Source organism: Poecilia latipinna, unplaced genomic scaffold (assembly GCF_001443285.1).
Source record: "Poecilia latipinna isolate Pla-1442-1.1 unplaced genomic scaffold, P_latipinna-1.0 Scaffold139, whole genome shotgun sequence".
In the NCBI taxonomy this organism is placed as follows: domain Eukaryota; kingdom Metazoa; phylum Chordata; class Actinopteri; order Cyprinodontiformes; family Poeciliidae; genus Poecilia; species Poecilia latipinna.
The window spans coordinates 197,883-216,502 of record NW_015112755.1 but is presented as its reverse complement, the minus strand read 5'-3'; the positions used below and the strand labels follow the sequence as shown (position 1 = coordinate 216,502).

Genomic DNA, 18,620 nt, shown 5'->3' with positions numbered 1-18,620 from the left:
AGGATTTACAGCAATAAGAGCTCTCAGTGTACCAACAGTGATAATTAAAATTTTTAAACTGTGATTGTGTTTCAAAATTTTAAATGCATCTGTGTTTAATTGTTTAAAGGAAACCTAGAGGGAAGAGAAATCAAGTGATTAGCTGAGAAGGTCCTAACCCGACCTTTTATCTTTGCCTTTCAACTCCCACGCTTTGTGTTTGTCACCGACTGCGTGCTAATCGTCTCAGGGCTTAAACTTAATTTAACACTTGCATGTCATAACACTTGTCAGCTGTGACATATTGAGGAAATATTGTTGATGGCCTGCAGCTGTGGCACCAGCTGCACCCCCCTGAGAAAGAGGACAGAGTGAGTTAAGCGAGAGCTGGACTTTTCCTTTTGCCCGCGCCCAGCCCGCACTCAGGTGTCTCTTGAAGGAGGGTGTAATTCATCAGTGGTGTTATGAGTCTCCTTTCTCCTCCTCAGATTGTGTTTGAAGCCATAACCTCGGGCCAGCGCGGCTTGCTGGCCATCAAAGACGTTGTGGTCCAGGGCCACCAGTGCAGTAAGTCTATTTTCCCTTCACCATAAAAGAATATCATCAAAACTGTCATTGTCCTTTTCGTGACACCCTTCCGAATACCTGTGTCGCGGTTCTGCTCAAGGCCTTCCCACTTAGACAGAAGGGCCTCAAAGGATATGTTACAGCCAAGCCCGCTATGAACCCCATTGCTCTCTGCTCAATGAAGATTTACGAGGATATAGTTGACATAGTTGACAAGCACATATGGGATATAATGTTGGAGAGGCTGTCTGAAATCTATCACTTGAGAAATGGCACAACAGCACAAAAAAAGACCTGAAAGACAAACCCCAGAAACCATCTTGCAGCTTTTTATGTCTTTTTATGTCTCTTCCTGCCTTCAACATACAGCAGGGAAAACAAATGTTGAACACGTCAATGTTTTATTCACTAATTGATTTTAAATGTGCAGCAGATGTTGGTAACAACCCAAGTAATCCTCGCATTCAAAATATCTATCTGTAGTAGGTGGAAGAACACAATAAGTATGTATTGAATGCATGAAGAGAGAGAGATGCAGAAAGGGAAAGAAAGCAGCTATAATCTCCAATTTTCCTGAAATAAATCATTCTCCTTATCAAAACCAGTTAATAGTCCTGACTTAAGGCATTTTGAAAGGTTTCTTATAACAAAGATATTTTACAAGAACCACATCACGATGGTTTCAAGCAAAAACCTCTCTCAAGACCTTCACAGACTTATTGCTACAAAACAGTTAACTTTATTCTTCCACTTTGTGGGCACAAAAAAGGAATTTGACTTCAGTCTCGCGTCATAATCGAAGTGCAGTCACAAACAGCAAACTCCTAATCTTGAAGTAAGTATCGCTCCACATATACGCCTGTGAATTTCGCAATATTTCTGACGGAGGACCCAGAGAAAAACATCAGAATCATTAAACAACCAGAACGAAATGCTGCGTGTGATTTGAAGACGGTGTGAAAAAATGAGAAATCCCACCCAAACAAAGCGTGCAACTAGTTGAGACATTTATAACGACTTTCTGTCTCATGACACAAAGTCGGTATTATCAACAAGGCTTCAACAAATATTTTACTCTACAATTTATTGTCATTCCACTTTATACAAAAAAAAAAAACAACTAATACCTTTACCTAGAGAATAGAAAGATACCTTTCTATTTTTGAGGGGAAAAATGTTTACTGAGAAAAAGACTCAAAATTTACTTTCACTTCTGTTTTTGGTGAACAATTAAATACAGATTTATTGAAAGTTCTGTTATGTAAAGCATGCACTCAGTAGCACATTTAATACAGTTTTCCCTCTTCAGCCTTTTGGGAGTTTCTTCATGTTTGATCTTCTGTGTGCAGAAACTCCTGTTTGTCCCCGCCACTCCAAACCGCTCAAGTTAAAACACAACGTCTGAATCGATACCACATTGCTTCTCATCAACTGATTCATGCTTCGCTCCGCCCATCGTAGCCGAAGCATCAGGCTCCGGTTGTCGGTCACTAATGACCTGCTCACCGTCTGAAAGCAGCTGAATTCCTACAAATGTTATGTCAATAAGATGGATTTATACGGCTAAACGTGCAGCATATGAATGTATTTGAGCAAATCAATGAGTCCTTGCGACGTGGTCGGTGTTTAAATGTGTAAGTGCGAGAGGATCAATAATCTACTCAGTGGCAGTGGGGCTCCTTTGAGTGATAAGCAAAGTGATGAGAGCGACTTCTCGGTAAAGCCTGGTCAATTCGTTTTCTATTTATACGACCCGCCAGCTCAGAGGTGTTATTGTGCCGCTGGGTGGTCTCCCCAACCTCCCATCATTAAAGAAGGGATGGAAAAATAGATCTGGAACCAGACGAATTGGCAGAACATAGTTTTAAAGTAAGGGTGGTTTAACAGAAAGGTCATAAAATATTAACAAGAAGTGAGTGTTGATGATGAAAGTGATAGAATTAGAATTAGCTTTTGCCAAGTCTTTAGAGATTTGGTTATGTTTCGAATCAAGGTCGTTCCACTGAATTGCCCTATTTTTCTATGCGAACAGCAGTACTTATTAAAAAATGTTCTAAATAAGTTACTTTCTGTGGTCCTTCTCGGTCTGCGAACACACTGATAATGAGCTCAAATTGGAGAGAATGGTGCTTATTGAGAAATGCCCTAGATCGCAGGAAGAATGCAAAGGAGAGACATCAGGAACTTGAGTTTTTCATTGATTCAAGATGAGGCTCTGGTTATTCATTTTTAAAGAATTTTGGTGGAATGTGTCTCACAAAGCGCCGCCGGCCTTCAACATTTCAAGGCCCTTGAGAGTTATTTACTCAGATCTCCAGTTTTTCATATGAATCCTACCTGCAGATTTCTGCTGCATGAATGAGACCAAGATGATTAATTGGCAATAAATGGCCTCTTAACCTGCACTTATGGCACTCAAGTCTCATAAAATGTCACATCTTTTCTTTACAAGATAAACTTCCCTCATTGTGAAGTCTTATGATACGGAAGTGTTTCTCTGTTTTTTTTTAGTGAACACTCCACACTTTCTGACTATAAAGGGAGTGGAAGTCAACGCTGGACAGACTGCATCTTTCCACTGCACCGTGAATGGACGCAAGAGAGACAACTTTCGCTTATGGCTTCAGGTAAGAGATCACCTTTCTCTCCAGCTGAGGATGACACCTTACACTCACCGCTACAACTAAACTACTTAGATTTCAAGCTGTTTAACCTACACATTTAAATCTGCAGTCTTGTAATCCAGGACGAGTTATACTTTTGAGTTGCTATTGTAAAGCTTTGTTATGTCTAAGCCTGTCTTGACCACTTCTATTGTCTTTATAAGACGATATGTGAACAGCATTCAAAATATTATTTTCCTTCCTCCCTTGAATGGCCATTAAATATTTATCTAATAATCAGAGGTGGTGTCCTGAGAAAACCACTGCAGTCATATGCGGTTGTGCAATTACTTTTAAAATAGGAATTATTGAGTTGATGTGATGATCTGTCTTCATATTCTCATCAAAATAATTAGAGCAAGCTGCTTGGTATCTTTGTATTTCCTACAGAACTGTAGTTTAGCTCTGAGATCTCCAGTAACCCAACATTTCCAGATCAAGGAGGGTGAAAGCTAAATTGCGTGATAAATTACCTGCATTTTTTTTTCCACCCTTATTGTTTCCTGCTTTTATCGCGGCTAGAATAAACCACAAACATGTCCCAACAAATTGTAGAATAAATATATATGTATATTTAGCTTTTTACATTTATTTGCTTTCCCTGAGTTCACTTCATTAACACTGAAAACCACTTTCAGTCGTCTGTCCAAGGTAACCACTTCCAGAGTGAAAATTGTTACTGTTAGTGTAACATCTGAGCACTGATGTATGGTGTGTTAACTGATCAGAAAAGGGTTGGATCTTTGAGTCACTGACTGGCCAGTGAAGCTGAAATTGCCTGATTCTGGTCAACAGCAGATTTCTCAGTGTGTCTGGAAGAAAATTTGTCCTGAGTGATGCAGCCGGGGCCTCTGTTTGTTTGTTGGTGGGAAGTGCAAAATTTTGTTTTGGTTTTGGCCTGACCTGGGTCCAGACGTTGATTTCCAAGCCTCACAGCTGCTTCTGTGATGAACTTTCAGATAACACAAGTTGCTTTTCTTACTTACTGCAGAATCATTCCAAGCTAAAGCTTTTGCTGCTTCCTTTTGCCCCCATGTGTGTTGAGGTGCTGCAGCTGCAAGGCAGGGGATTACAGTTGTTTCAGATCACCGCAGTACAGTCTTAACCTACATAGATGTCGACTCCATGTGGATACGGCATGCTATATCTGGCACGGAGCTGTGCAGCACTCTTGCGTTGACCTTGTTCTGAGCAGCGAAGGTAGTGCATCTGGCAAACATAACCCGAGCTGGCTGGGCTGCTAAACACACTGTCACACGTGTGATCGGTGCGAGCGTGACGCCGAGTAAAGGTCCTCTGCCAGGTACTCCATCATTTTAACAAACACATCCTCATTAGCACAGGAGCTGGAAAACAAACATTAAGTGAAGTCCCCCGATGACAGTAATGAAGAAATATTTCTAATGAACAAATGTCCCCCATCTGCCTGCTGTGAGGGGTGACAGCTGGGGAGGAACCCACTGTTTGTGCATGTGTGTGTGTGCGCGTGCGTGTGCACTTCTGTGTGATAAATGTGCTCCTCTAATCAGCCAGCGATGGGAACGACAGGATGCAAACAGACGAGAGTCGACAACAAGTACGCCGAACCGGAGTTTCTAAAACACACGCACACACTCACACACACACACACACAAGGTCAGGCCAATTTGCTTATTGAACCCTTTCCATTCCCAAGTCTCAAATGTGTGTTTGTCTGTGTTCCAAACAGGGCATCGGTGGACGGGAGGCCCCAATGAAAGCCACTAAACCTTGGAACAACCGTCGCTTCATTGGCACTTTTGATGTGGAGAACACGACCAAGGGCGACTCGGGCCGCTACCGCTGCATTGTCCACTCAGACAAAGGTGTTGGAGTGTCCAATTATGGTGAACTAACCATAAAACGTGAGTATTTGTCCAAAACACTGGCTATTGTTGTTTAGTATCGTTGCAGCTGTCTCTATAAAATGACGTATACGAAACGGCGTCATTGGATAGCAAAATCTAACTTTCAGATGTTCTTGATAAAATGTAATAAGTCTGAGGCATGAACTAAAGCTTCCCATTGATGCTCTTAATATGGTTAGTTTAATTAAAAGAAACAAAATGTTTAACCTTCATGATCTTTTCTCTCATATCCAAGCCTAATGTAGCTGCAGATGACCATCATGTGAACAGGACGGTACATTTCTGACTCTGAGAGGCCAGCTTGTTTTGAGAAAGTTGCTTCCGTTTTGGGTAACTAAGAGTTCATTTCATATAACTCGTAAAATGCTGCTGGGCTGAAGTGGGCAGGAATACAAAAGGTTTCTGGATATGAAAAGTCCCAAGTCCACAGGCTGGAGTGCTTCCCATCCCCATGACCTTCATGGATGATAACAAAAGACAAATAGAAAATGTGGCATGTCTTTTAGTAAAAACGTCCTCTAATGCCACTCTGAAAACACAAGCTATTTAGGCTGATTTGTTGCTGCATGACTTTAATACTGCTCCTGTAAAGGCTGTCCTTGACTGAACGCAATCCCACCTAAAAAGACCAGAAAGGCAGGAGGCAGCAGGGTTTACAGTAACCTCTCGGATATTTCACTCCTGCAGTCATTTGATATGAATTTATGGAGTCGTCCGAAGCTAAATCTTGCAAGGCCCCTTTTTCCTGCAGCCCTATAGCCCGGTAATGGCCCTCTATATTTCTTCACCTCAATTTTCTCCCTGGTGCTCTCAATTGAATTTACTGCCCGGATTTTTTTTTTTTATTCCTCAATTTTTTTTTTTGTCTCTGAGCTTTAAGTGATTGATAGGTTTAATCCTGCCCGTCCAGGATCGAGGTCTGTCAATCATGCGGGAATGGCCCAGCACAGACACAGGAAAGCGTAAAAAGAAGATAAAGTCTCCTTGCCTGAGTGTATCAGTGGGTTTCAGTGGCGTACTCAAAGAAAATTTACTGACACACCGGAGGCTCCCGGAATCACACTTGTGCATAAACACAACAGCTAAATCACTTACACACCCCCAACCAGACAGCAGTGGTTTTGCTGATCTCTGCTTTTAATCCATTACTTGCTACATACAAGGCAAACCTGTTAGCTGTAAAATTGTCGAGTCAGAAATATGTAAAAAATCCCTCTCCTTGTTAATTCTTGTAATCCATCCCCATTTAAATTTAAATTCTGTGCCAATTTCACATCTCAGTGACTTTGACTCATTCGAGGAGGATAAAAGACATTTTCCCACTCATAAGTGTCAGACATAAAATCTGATATCTCCTCTTATTGTACAAGTCATAAAACAAGCAGCAGTGAGTTGTAAATCCTTCTTAAATGTGTGTTTCCCTGCGTCAGACACTCGGTGACCGTGGAAGCGCCTCTGTGGATTATGACCCCCGCTGCAGTCGCACATCCCCGCCCCTCGGCGCCAAACGCCACCTTTTCCTTCAACAGAACGACGTTGAACGCTTGATTATCCCAGATAATCACGTCTGCGTTTCATGCCAGCGTTCTGTCAGATTTATGCGCCCGTGCGTGCTGCATGCATTTCCAGAGCGCTGTGCAGACCGGTCCCGGTGCAGGCCCGTCTTTTTGCCCGTTCGCCTCCGTTTTTGATGAGATCTCCTGCAGAGCGGCCCATGGTTTTGAAAGGAGGATAATTACTGCCCCGGCTTGGAGCTGGCTCTTTTTCTCGGCCCTGGTTAGAATCACCTGGAGCCCTTACTGAGCTCAGGCGTTGTATTCTGGGCCACGCTTTGCGGCTCAAGGATGTGAAGGTTGCAGATGTGTCGGCACTAATGAGAATAGCCACCAAAAAAAAGAAAAAAATCTCAGCTCAGTTAGGCTAGCCCTTCATTTTCCTGTGACCAGCTCTTCTTATATCAGGTGGCAGATCAATTCTTTACCGTCCCAATTAGGAAAGTGTGCAACATAATGAGGACCTCTTGCATCTTAACAAGAGAGGCTCAGTGCATGCAACGTGCAAAAATAGGCGGATTCATAAACAGTGCATCCTAACTCATTTAACAACAGAGCCGAGTGGCAACTCTTGTTATTCCTCTCCAGTTAGTAGAAAGCAAATTTAGGTTGGGGGTTTGCACGTTCAAGTGTTTGAAGTATGTGCAGTTCTCAGATGATTAGTTGATTAATCAGCTTATAACAGACAATCCATAAATCCCACATGAAAAACGAATTGTTTTTTTTCTCTGTGTGTATCAAAGCTGTTGGCACCACTGCTGTTATTACTTTGTAGTACTCCCTTTTATCAAGCAGACAGTATTCTGTCTTCTCCTGGAACATTTCGCAAGATTGGAGCAGAGATGGGGATGTTTGACCTTTGGCCAGGATCAAATTTAATTTATTTACGTTTAGTGAATGAGATTTTGTTTTGTGATGCTTTCCTGTGCATAGCCGAGCGTATGTTTTAGATCATTTGCCAGTCAAAATCTCCATTGATAACTAATATTTTATTAATCTGTAACTGTGTGTAACTGTAAATGTTGTATTTCAAAGAGGGATGTAGGTTTTCAGGCCCTTTGGAGGAGAAGCAACCCACAGCATTACAGATCCTCTTCCATACTTTACAGTAGGCATGAGGATGCTTTTTCACCTAATCATTGGTTTTACACAAGACCCAACCGGAGTGATTGTTGTCAGCGAACCTATATTGTAAATCCTGTTTCGTAGGATTATCTCTACCACCACCAGATTTCACATCAATCATACTGAGACCTAGATTTTCATCTGAACCAGAGTTTGTTTTTTTTTGTTTTTTTTTTTTTATTATTTGCATCAGTTTGATGCACCTTTCCAAATAAACCGGACTTTCAAGGCAAATGAACTGGAGCTTGATTAAAGTGGACCAAACAGGGCCGGTGTGAATGCACATTTTGCTAGGATAATGCATCACAATCCTGTATACTAAGCTATAAACTCTCGGGGTGTTATGGTCAGAGGTGGGCAGAATACCCAAAAATTATACTCAAGTAAAAGTAACTGTCCAAGAAATTACTCAAGAGTAAATAGTATATAGTAAAAAGTCTACTCAAGTACTGAGCAACTGATCAAATTATCAATCAGTTCATATTTAAAAATTCAGATCAGATGGACCAAAATATAAAATTAAGTGTAAATGTTGGTATTTCCAAGATGAAAATAGCAATAATTCATATAAGTAACAATAAATAAATAAATAAAACAGGCAAAATATATATTTTTACCAGATCAGCTTCTGATCTGATCTGTGTTTTTATGTCTGGTGAATTTTTGGTTAAAACATGTTTGTTTTTTACTTAGAGAAGTTACTCACTGTGGGTAGAGAATCCATAAGTTTTACTCAAGTAAGAGTAGAAATACCTCACAATAAAATAATTCACGTAAAAGTAAAAAGCACAGCTTAGCAAAAATATTCAGAAAAGTACAAGTTACTCAAGTTAATGTAATTAAGTAATATTTTTTCTAGTTACTCTTGTAAAACACTGAATTGGTGAATATTAAAAATATAGGTAGTAATAAAACAATGGCAGTTATTGTTAGTTTAAGTTGACGCTGGGCTTTTTCCTGGTGTAGCTGTGGGTCCATGTTGATGTCGGGGCGCGAGAATCTGCTCTGGCCGGCAGATGCTGTGGAAGGCCAAGACGCAGCTGTCGCCAGGCCGTTCGCCCGTCTGGTCAGAATCATGACAGCAGCTGCTCTCAGACCGTTGGGCACGTTCGCCGCTGTCGCCTGTGCACCGTCAACCACTTCCAGCGAGCGACTGGCTGGCTCTGAAGACCTTTCAGGGGCCCTGCTGCATGAAGCTTGAACATTAGGAAGCGAGTTGCTAATGAAGTCTTCCAGAACTCGAGTGCTTTCCACTCTTGTAATCTGTTATTTGAGGCGCTTCTGCTATGACTGAACAGAGGATTAGTGCGCCTACAGGAATTATTTCATCACAAGTGAGAAGCTGCGGCTTTTGTGAATCAATATCTTCTTGTGGTTGCTACTGGACCAGGTCACTCTAACCCATGGATGTGCTTTGGTTTATATCTGTTCAGTGTATCTCTGTCTGGGTCTTTAGGGTAACTGTCCTATTTAAATGTGAACTTTTGTCCTAGTCTGAAGTGTTTTGCTGTGTTTTTTATCTACTCAATAAGATACTAAGCCCATATGACTTCAACAAAATTAACGAAATAATCTAGCTTTTGTAGAAATGGATCTCTAAAGTATTGATCAAACAAATGGAAACTGTTGCGTGACTTTCTTATTAAAAAAGGATAAAAATGTCCACATTTTTGGGAGTTATATTGTTTTCATTTTTGAGCTTGGAATCTGATTTCGCTTATCAACTGTGATCCTTGATCTTCATCATGGTGTTTGTTCACTAATGTGCACAAACCTCCTATATATGGGCTTTATTTAGCTTTGCTTTGACCATGAAAGCCCCATTATTATTTTTTGCTGCTGAAGGCAAATTGCAAACCTGTTAAAAGCGCTGAATTCAAATAAAAACAGTGTGTTTTTTTTTTTTTTTTTTGCAAAAAGTTTAAAAACATATTTTATTTCCACACCCAGATGATGCATTTTTTGTTTTTTTTTGTTTTTGCCTGTCAGACAATTTTATCTGCAAGCGGATTTCTGAGGAACTGGATGCAGTAGTTCTTAGAAATCAGTTCAATAGTTTCTGCATAAACCAGTCATGACTGAGTCAGCAGCAAAATACTTTGGCCATTTGGTCTCCTGCATCATAAGATGCTTTGCTTTCAGGAGCATGATGGCAAATGTTCCAGTAAAATCTGCCAAGTGAGTCATTGCACTTGCTTACTTCATCTAGGAATATGTTGTTTTCCTGATGCATCTTCATTTTTCCCCTGAATTATGCTCTAATATTTCTAAGTTATACTTGATCTCTGTGTGACCCGTTGTTTTCTGTCGCTTAAATTGATCTGAATGGGTTTTTTTTGCCTAACTTCGTTAAACCCCTTTTAAGACGTACCAGACCATGAAAGCCCATCAGAACTAGCCAGTGATCTCAGGTCTCTGTATTGTCCTGTCTGGCTCCAACATGGAGGCCGGTGCTCTTGCATGTAACTGTAGAAGATGACCATGGGGATTAGCTGGTTCGCTTTAGGTGATGATTGCAGGAAACACCAAAGGCTCGGATTAGCAGGAGTTTCCAGTCTCGACTCAGAGGTCATGTGAGGCAACCATCTGCTGAAGAAGGACCTAAAATTATGGGTTTCTCGTCCTATACACAAAAACCTCAGCTAATGCAGCGTTTCTGTTATTTTTGAGCTTTCTGTTGTTACCAACCAGATGCACAACTGTTAGTGTTTGACAGAGCTAGATGCTAGGGCTTCAACGAATGCCTTTTTATTGAAAATGAAGGAAGCTTGAACCATTATTGCATTAATATTGTCCCTCAGGAGATTTTATTAACATTCTTGTAAATGTTCGAGCTACATCCTGTTACCTGGCTATAGTGTATGAAAAAACTGAAATGCTAAAATCTTTATATCTATTCCAAGGTAGAAATAATTAGCCTGACATTTCAAGAAACCTCATTAAAGTAGAAATGGCACAAGGTTTATCCAAGATTAGACAAATATTGGTGACATAAAAAAGAAAAGGTCACATTCAAGGTTGTCAGAAAGCTCCAACTTTTACAGAAAGCAATGAATCTGTTCCCGAAAAGAATGTTTTTCTTTCAACAATCCAAACAGTCACACTGGAGGTGAAGAGGGCCAGTAAACAGATTCCTGTATGCCATTATTTTCACCATTACCTTCATTTGACAACAGTAAAATAGACATAGTGGAAATGCTTCTCATATTCCACCACAGAGAAGTCTTCTCTTTTAATTGCATACTTCTAGACCTTTGTTTGAGGGTCTTTCGTATTTTGAGCTTGCACAGCAAAGTTTGTGGATTGTTTCAACACTTGAGTCTGACACTGACCTATAGTTGGCATGTAAAGAATAAATGCTGCAAAGACATATCCACGTGTTTCCTTTTCCATCCATAAACATTCGACAGATAAAGTTCTTTTTATTTTAAACCGTTGCGTCCCTAAGCTTCGAGACTTGACAGAGAGTCGAGGTCAAGGACTGGAGGCTCATCAGCAATTTTTATCTCATGCATAAGATGTGAAAACAATATAAACCACAGACTGATGATTAAGTGGAAATCTGTTTTATGTATTAAGTCCTCAGCCTGGACTATGAATGGCTCATAACATAGTTGCCCATCTCAGCTGTGGCTTCATAACAACACACATATGTCTCCTAAACCAAACTCTATAATAAGTCTTAAATGCAAATTTAGCACATGGTTTCCTATTAGGGTTTTAATCCTATGGGCAAGAAAGAGAAGAAAAGCTTCCAGACTGTTTGTAGAGCACTATAATGTAGGAAAAAGACAATTTTAACACAGAGATTAATGGGAATTAGCAAAGTCTTTGAAATAAACTTAAGGTTCTTCACAATAAGAGCACTTCCTGTTTAATTAATTATAAACGGGGCATAAACAAGTGGTTAACCAGTCCTGGGATTCCTCTTTCATCATAAATGCACAAATATCACTTTTGTTTACTGTCAAAAAATGTAAATATCTGGTTTCAGAGTGAACATTTTAAGACGTGACTTGGACCAGCTCATGAAAGACTTGAAGTGTAACTTGAACTTTGGGTGATTTATTTGATATTTGACCTGGATTTTGTAGTAAACGTGTTTGTCTCTGGCTTGGACTTCAGGTGAAAAACATTAATTAACCATTTGACTTAGACATGAGTTACACCTGTTTCCAAAAGACTGGATACTTACCTCAGTGTAGAAGACTATTGGTTTGACTTGAAAGTGAAACATTAGTATTTCTCTTTGACGGTTCTCCAGCCTGTCACCAAAAGGCAAGCCTGGAGTCTTTTGGGAACAAGTCTAAGACATTAGAGTTGGCTTGTGGTGACTGACTTGATTTGAACTTCTTTAAATAGGTTTAGCATAGATGCAATGTGGTGACTAAAAGCTGCATACAGGAAAACCCTCAAACATCTGCCAGCTGAGAGTGAGGATTTAACCCAAAATGCGGTAACACTAGCTATTAGAGGGTAAGGTGTCCTAACTTTTTCTGCCTCTAGAAAACACATTTTATCTTTTTATTAAGAAAATCGGGTTTATGTTTTGTGACTTGCATGCAATTAAATTACTTTCTTTTCCAAAGATAAATAGATGAGACTGATTTTATTTTGTTCAGGACGACTGTACTTCGGTAAGCACTGAGAAATGCATATAGCTGTATTCTCCTGTATTATAATAATCTGTTAGATATTAACATGTTATGCAACTCCTTTTGAGAGGTAAAAGCAAGCAGAAATCCTTATCGTAAGTTAACCTTTGCTACATGTATGCAGGCTTCAGAAAAGCAATTAATTACTTTTCACTCTGTCAAAAAGACACTTGAATTTGTGTTTTCCACGCTCTCATCAGTCCATTTAAACAGAATTTCAAAATTCCCCCACAGCCGCGAGACGAGAGGTTAAAGCAGCTCCTGAATTGATGGGAGGAGAAGCACGTACGAGCGTCAACCGCCTGCGCTCTTTGAATAGGAGGGTTCTGATTGGAATCAATAATTGTTCAGTAGGAACAGAATCCACCAAGGTCTGACTAGCTTTACGCTAGTTTTTAAAGTTGCCATTTCTTTCAAAATGTTTGCAATTAAATGACTCTCTGCTGTGGCTGATGAGATGCTCTATTCATAAAGATGAAAATATTGATTTGGGTTTATTAAATGCCTTGATTATTGAGGAAAAAATAGAAAATATTCTTTGTCAGCTTTAACTGAATTTCGATCTGGTTGTTTAAAAGAAGACATTGAATTTGTTCATCTCGTTTCCTTGCGAGTTTTTATCCAGCATTTTCTGCAAATGCCTATGCTGTTCACAAAAACCAGAAAATACATAACTAGTGTTTTACATTAGCACATTTTCCTGCTGCTAAGCTGCGACAGTCTAACGTTGGTTAAATTTTCTCTGTCCGTAGAGCCTCCGGTGCCTATCGCCCCACCCCAGCTGACCGCCGTTGGAGCCACCTACCTTTGGATCCAGCTGAACGCGAACTCCATCAACGGGGACGGTCCGATCATCGACAGGCAGGTGGAGTACCGCACCGTGTCGGGAACCATGTACGACCTGCAGCCCGTAGACAAGACCACGCACAAGATCGGCCACCTGGACCCAGACACCGAGTACGAGATCAGCGTTCTGCTGACCAGGCCGCTGGAGGGCGGCACCGGAGCTCCCGGACCTCCTCTGAGGGCCAGGACCAAATGTGCAGGTGAAAACCCAACACTTAGTTACATATACACAACTGCTGATTTGGGTGAAAAATACAAAACATGTGTAAGGATACATGTTGGTCTTTTGTACTCAGCTGGAAATATAAGAGCTATGAGTTTTTATGAGTTAAAAACGGAAATCAGGGATACTTAAGTTAAATGCATCAAATATAAAGACGAAGTGTTTAGCATGTAGGCAAAAAATATTTAATCTTGTTCTTGCCTGACCAGATGCTTGCTGTGCTTCACATATAACTACTGGAAAACTGCAAACTGGATTCATAATGGCTTTTTTTTTGCGCAGTAGGTATTTTTCTATATTTTAAAAAGAAGGACCTCAAAATTTACTTTTATTTTAGACACTAATCCTCCTCCATAGAATTCTGGGCTCAATAAAGTACTCTTATCTTATCTTATCTTATCTTATCTTATCTTATCTTATCTTATCTTATATATAATTGTCAATGGACTAATTTCTTGGTGGATTTGCTTATTGGCACCTAGATTAATGATTTATTGTGAATCCATGTTGATCCATTGACAGCCAGTCATTACTCCAAACTTTCACAAGCTGTAGGACCCAGAAGTCAAAGTGAGTTTTTCAGACCCAAGCTGATCAATGCAGATCCAAACTATAATATTCTCACCACCTTGCTTCGGGCTTTTTAACGTGCACAACAAGTATTTTTCTCTTTACCAGTCTCTGTTTGATTGTAGGAACATAAAAGTTGAAACTAACAGCTGCAACCGTTTCCTGTGATGAATTTTGCAACCTCTTGGAAATTTCTTTTTGCATCACTCTGGCCTCAGGCGGCGTTCACCAAGGCAGCAGTTATAAAAAATATTGACGAGTGACATCTATGTTTGATGGTGTTTTTCAGAAATGCCAATATGAAAGCAGAGAAGCTACAAGGTTCTGCAGGTGGCGCAACTCATAACAAGCCAAGGCTCAGTGCAGTTTAGTACGTGCCCCTGTGTTGTAATGTGCTTTACTCTCTCAAATTAGAGAGGAAGACACTCATTATAGATGTTCACTGGATATCTGCACTATATTTGAGTTATTGAAGTGTGAAATTAACAAAAGCTGCATATCTGATGTTTAATTTCATTAATTATTTTCTGCATGACGTAAAGCAAAGTGAAACCTTCTTATTCAACTCGGTTTATTTTTGTTTTTGCAGCAGGTGATGATGCTGCATGTTTTCTCATTTAGCTTGGCCTTTTTGTTTTACAACCTACAGAGATGGATCTCAGAGTTTCTTCTTTATTTAATGTCCTTTCCTCTGGCCAGATTTGTATTTTGTTTTGTTCTCTTTCAAATAATGCTGCAAGAAAATCGCAAAAGGCTTGGGTAAATCCTTAAATACATTTATTAATCCTTTTTTTTATTATTTATTTACTAAAGTAAATTTTCTGTAATGTTAAGTCACTACTTTGTGTTGCAGGTCCTTCTTGAAAATGAGATCTGGATCTCATTGGGGTTTTTTACCTGGTTAAGTAAAGGAAATAAAACAAATAAATAGATGAATAAAAAGCCTTCAAAAAAGCATATCCAATGGCAAAACTCCATTCCAAAATGCTGAGTCGGGTGTTCTCCTTCCCTCAAAGCCCCATCAGCTGTTTGAAATCCTTATGAAGCGACAGAACAATATCCTGATCATGTACGAAGCAAATTGGCAACTCAGATTCTGCATCATTATGTTGCTGCTGTGCCGCAGGGAGTCAAACTCAAACATGTGCGAAGATGTCTGATGGTTTTGAACCAGCTGCCCTTCTCACAACATTAACCAGCGAAATCCCCCTGCCGGACTTGGATGCCAACTCGTGAGACAAAACAAACGGAGGATCAGCAATTTCCTTCACCTAATACTGCTTGGTGTCCAGAGAAATGCTGATGAGAAGGAGAATGTTCTCCCCTCTTACCCTCCTGCCCACTGTGAAGGTCATGAGCTCATACATTTTTAGTTTGGTTGATAGCGAAGAATGAAGCTACCTGCGCCGCCCTCTGAGCTGGGCTGCCGCGTCGCCGGGGGGTCCTGCCCCTGCCACCCTGCCGGTCACAGTCAGGGAGATTGATGGCGCTGCCTCCTGAAGTGTGTTTGAGGAAGCGGCTCTTGATCTTGTCCGGGTCTCTACCGGTCTTTGCCTCTGACAGGCCGGGCCTCAGCGGCGCTCCTAATTGAACGGTTAAGACTCGCCAGGTCTGTGTGATACATCACCGCTGATGCGGACAGGCCCAGAGACTCGACTCGCTTCCCCCCGCCACTTTCTCTCCCTGTGCTGCTGTCTAATGAAAATCCGTGGCTACTTTAGAGTGCCGTCTCCCACATAATTATTCACAGTGGCGCTTTGGTCACTTCGCAATATGAGCAATGTTTCTGATGACAAAGGATGTTTTAATTCAATCTCCTGCAAAATGGGGAATATATAATGCAAGGACGCCTCCGACTCTATTCAGAGGCAGGAGGGAAAGAAAGGGGTACCCTTGAAAGGTTTTCTTTCCCATGAAGCTCTTCCATTACTGTGGCAGTGAGCAACAAAGAATGTTACATCCAAGGCTCTGTGATTGCTTCGGGGGTTATTTGTGACTTTCAAGGGTTTGCAGAATGATTCCAGCATTTTATTTTGCTTATCTACATGTCTTTTGTCTGTTCTTATTTAAATGTATAAGCCTGGCACATATCATTTTCACCATGTACTGCTTCACTGACCAATGATTTTTGTTTTTTTTTGTGCTAGCAGCAGATTTTTGGGTGCCTCCACCCCCAGCCGTCTTTCATGTGAAACTGTGAAGTTGTTTACCATTTGAGAGTCCTTGATAACTCTGTAAGTGTTGCTTGAAGGAAGACACAGTTTTATCAGGTTGTGCCCCAGGATCACAGCATGGCGCTCTGAATTTCAGCAACATTATTGCGAGAGCATCTCACATAAAGAGATCATTTCCAACCCACACAGGGAAGACAGATAGCCATACCTTAATCAGCCGCGGTTCTGAAGTCTGAGCTGCAGTTGAGATCTGTGTGGGGGAAAGATGTGCCATGTCTTCAGTTTAAAATCCATTTTCAATCTGTGATAGAAGCAAAATTCATATAGTAACTTTAAAATCGCAGGCTTCAGCGTAATTTATCTGGGTTTTATAAGATATGTTTTCAACAAATAGAAAATTTGGCTAGCAGAGGCAGCTAGCTAAACATGATCTACTCGAACTTTAAGCTTGTGCTCACATTAGCTGCTGCGCTATTATCACCTAATCAATTAATTGCACATTGGTCATATAAATTGTTAAATAACATGATGTTGTGCTAACAGCATGTTCTGTTCTGTTGTTGCAAAAATGCTAATGATGGGAAAGGAAACATTGCTCATCATCTTGTTATAACATCACCCCAAAAGTAGAGCATGTGGTGGTGGCACCATCATGCTGCGGGGAATGCTTTACTTTACGGCACAGGGAAGCTGGGTGGAGTTAGTGGAAAGAAGGTTGAAAGACAAAACCTCATAGGGACTGCAGAAGAACTGAAGTTCACCTCTGAAGAGTACAGTGATCCTAAATGTACATCCAGAAATATGCAGTGCTTTAGTTGAAATTATTGTTATATGCTCCAAAGGTCAAGTCAAAGTTTTGACCAAAATCCGATTGAGAATGTGTGAAAATATCTAAAAATAAATCTTCAGTAAAAGGTGGTTCTACAAAGTATTTCCTGAGGAATTTCACTGGGAATGAGCCAAACCTTTTATTATTTACCTTCCACTACCGTAATTATGCAATCCATAATGTTTATCTCGATGAAACACGTCGAAGTTTGTTGCTGTAACGTGACTGGTTTGCACATGCTCTGTTGTTTTCCACACAGAACTTATTACGATGCAGGAGCGATCATTTGCACCGCTAGGAGGACAGCCTGTCGCAGTCTGTCCTATGTCTCATCCTCAACCCTTTGGCCTCTGCCTTCCCGTTGGCACTCGTGTGCTTAAAAAATGGCAATGCACGATGTCCATACTGGGTCCAAACACCTGCTCAGACTCCAACCCCGGCCAACTGCACATCTCCATCTATAAGTTCTCTCCATCTGTGCCCCTGGCAACTCATGGGAGTAGTCTCATCTGTTTGTTTTCACTTTGCCACTCTGCTGCACTGAGTGCTATTAAACACAGGGGAATCAGCATTAATCAGGGATCATCCCTCTGTTAAACACTTATGCATGACAGTGGAGAACGGGGAGGAGCTGCACAATTTCTTTCCCCGCGCCGAGGTTCGTTATTTACATTTTGTTTTCCGGGTTAATTAGTGATGGCTGCTTTGATTCAGAGAAGAATGAAATCTCTTTCTGGCAGCGTTAAGATTGCAGAAGAAGCTCAGTTTTCCAAGTGAGATTATTTTGGAGAGAATAAATAACAAAAGCTTGTCCTCTACATGTCGGTATTATTCATGGAGGTTTTTATCTTTTACTACTTTTATCACCTCTGCCTTGACCCATGCAGCATGTGAATCACATTGAAACCTCGTTGTTACATGAGTTAGGAGTTTAATAAGAATTATATGAGCAGTGCAGCTAAATGCCTTCTAGTTATATTTATGTGACTTTGCCTACTTGCAGATTTTTGTTTGATATTTTTATTTGTTTTTTGTCATCGCAGTAGAGAAAATTAGACTAAATGGAAAATCTAGTTTTCAATTTATGATTTAATTTATTAACTGAAAACATTTTTAAAACCTCTTTGGCCATTTGCGGAAATAATAAGTGATCCCTTTCATAATTCTGAATGAAATTGAATTATTCACCACATTTTTGAAAATCTTGGTTAAATTTGTCAGATTCATCACTGTTGGAGAATCATGAAATCACTTAAATAGTCCATTTTTGGCAAAATAATGTAGAGCAAATGATCTCAAAAAGAAAAATATTCCCCAATCTGAAGAAATATGACCAAGTATTCAACATGCATCAGTCTGGAAAATGTTATAAAGCAATTTCTGAACTCCAGCAAAACCATAGTGGGAGTAAAGGAACATTCCCACAAGTCAGCAGCCTCCCAAGATTACTACAAGACTGCGTCAACGTTTCACAAAAGAACCCAGAAGGACAGCTAAATATCTGCAGGCCTCTTTTTTGCAATAAGTTAAGTACAAGGTTGAAGATTTAG

General features: G+C 40.4%; 1 protein-coding gene across 1 annotated transcript in view; it reads left to right on the top strand.

The window, feature by feature from the left end:
- The window catches only part of LOC106945315 (protein tyrosine phosphatase receptor type M), a 216,781-nt gene that overhangs the window by 70,015 nt on the left and 128,146 nt on the right, over positions 1 to 18,620 (top strand). Inside the window, exons 4-7 of the mRNA XM_015028913.1 lie at positions 468 to 546; positions 3,058 to 3,173; positions 4,918 to 5,092; positions 13,181 to 13,474. Coding sequence (XP_014884399.1) covers positions 468 to 546; positions 3,058 to 3,173; positions 4,918 to 5,092; positions 13,181 to 13,474 — 664 coding nt within the window. The remainder of the gene's footprint in view (positions 1 to 467; positions 547 to 3,057; positions 3,174 to 4,917; positions 5,093 to 13,180; positions 13,475 to 18,620) is intronic.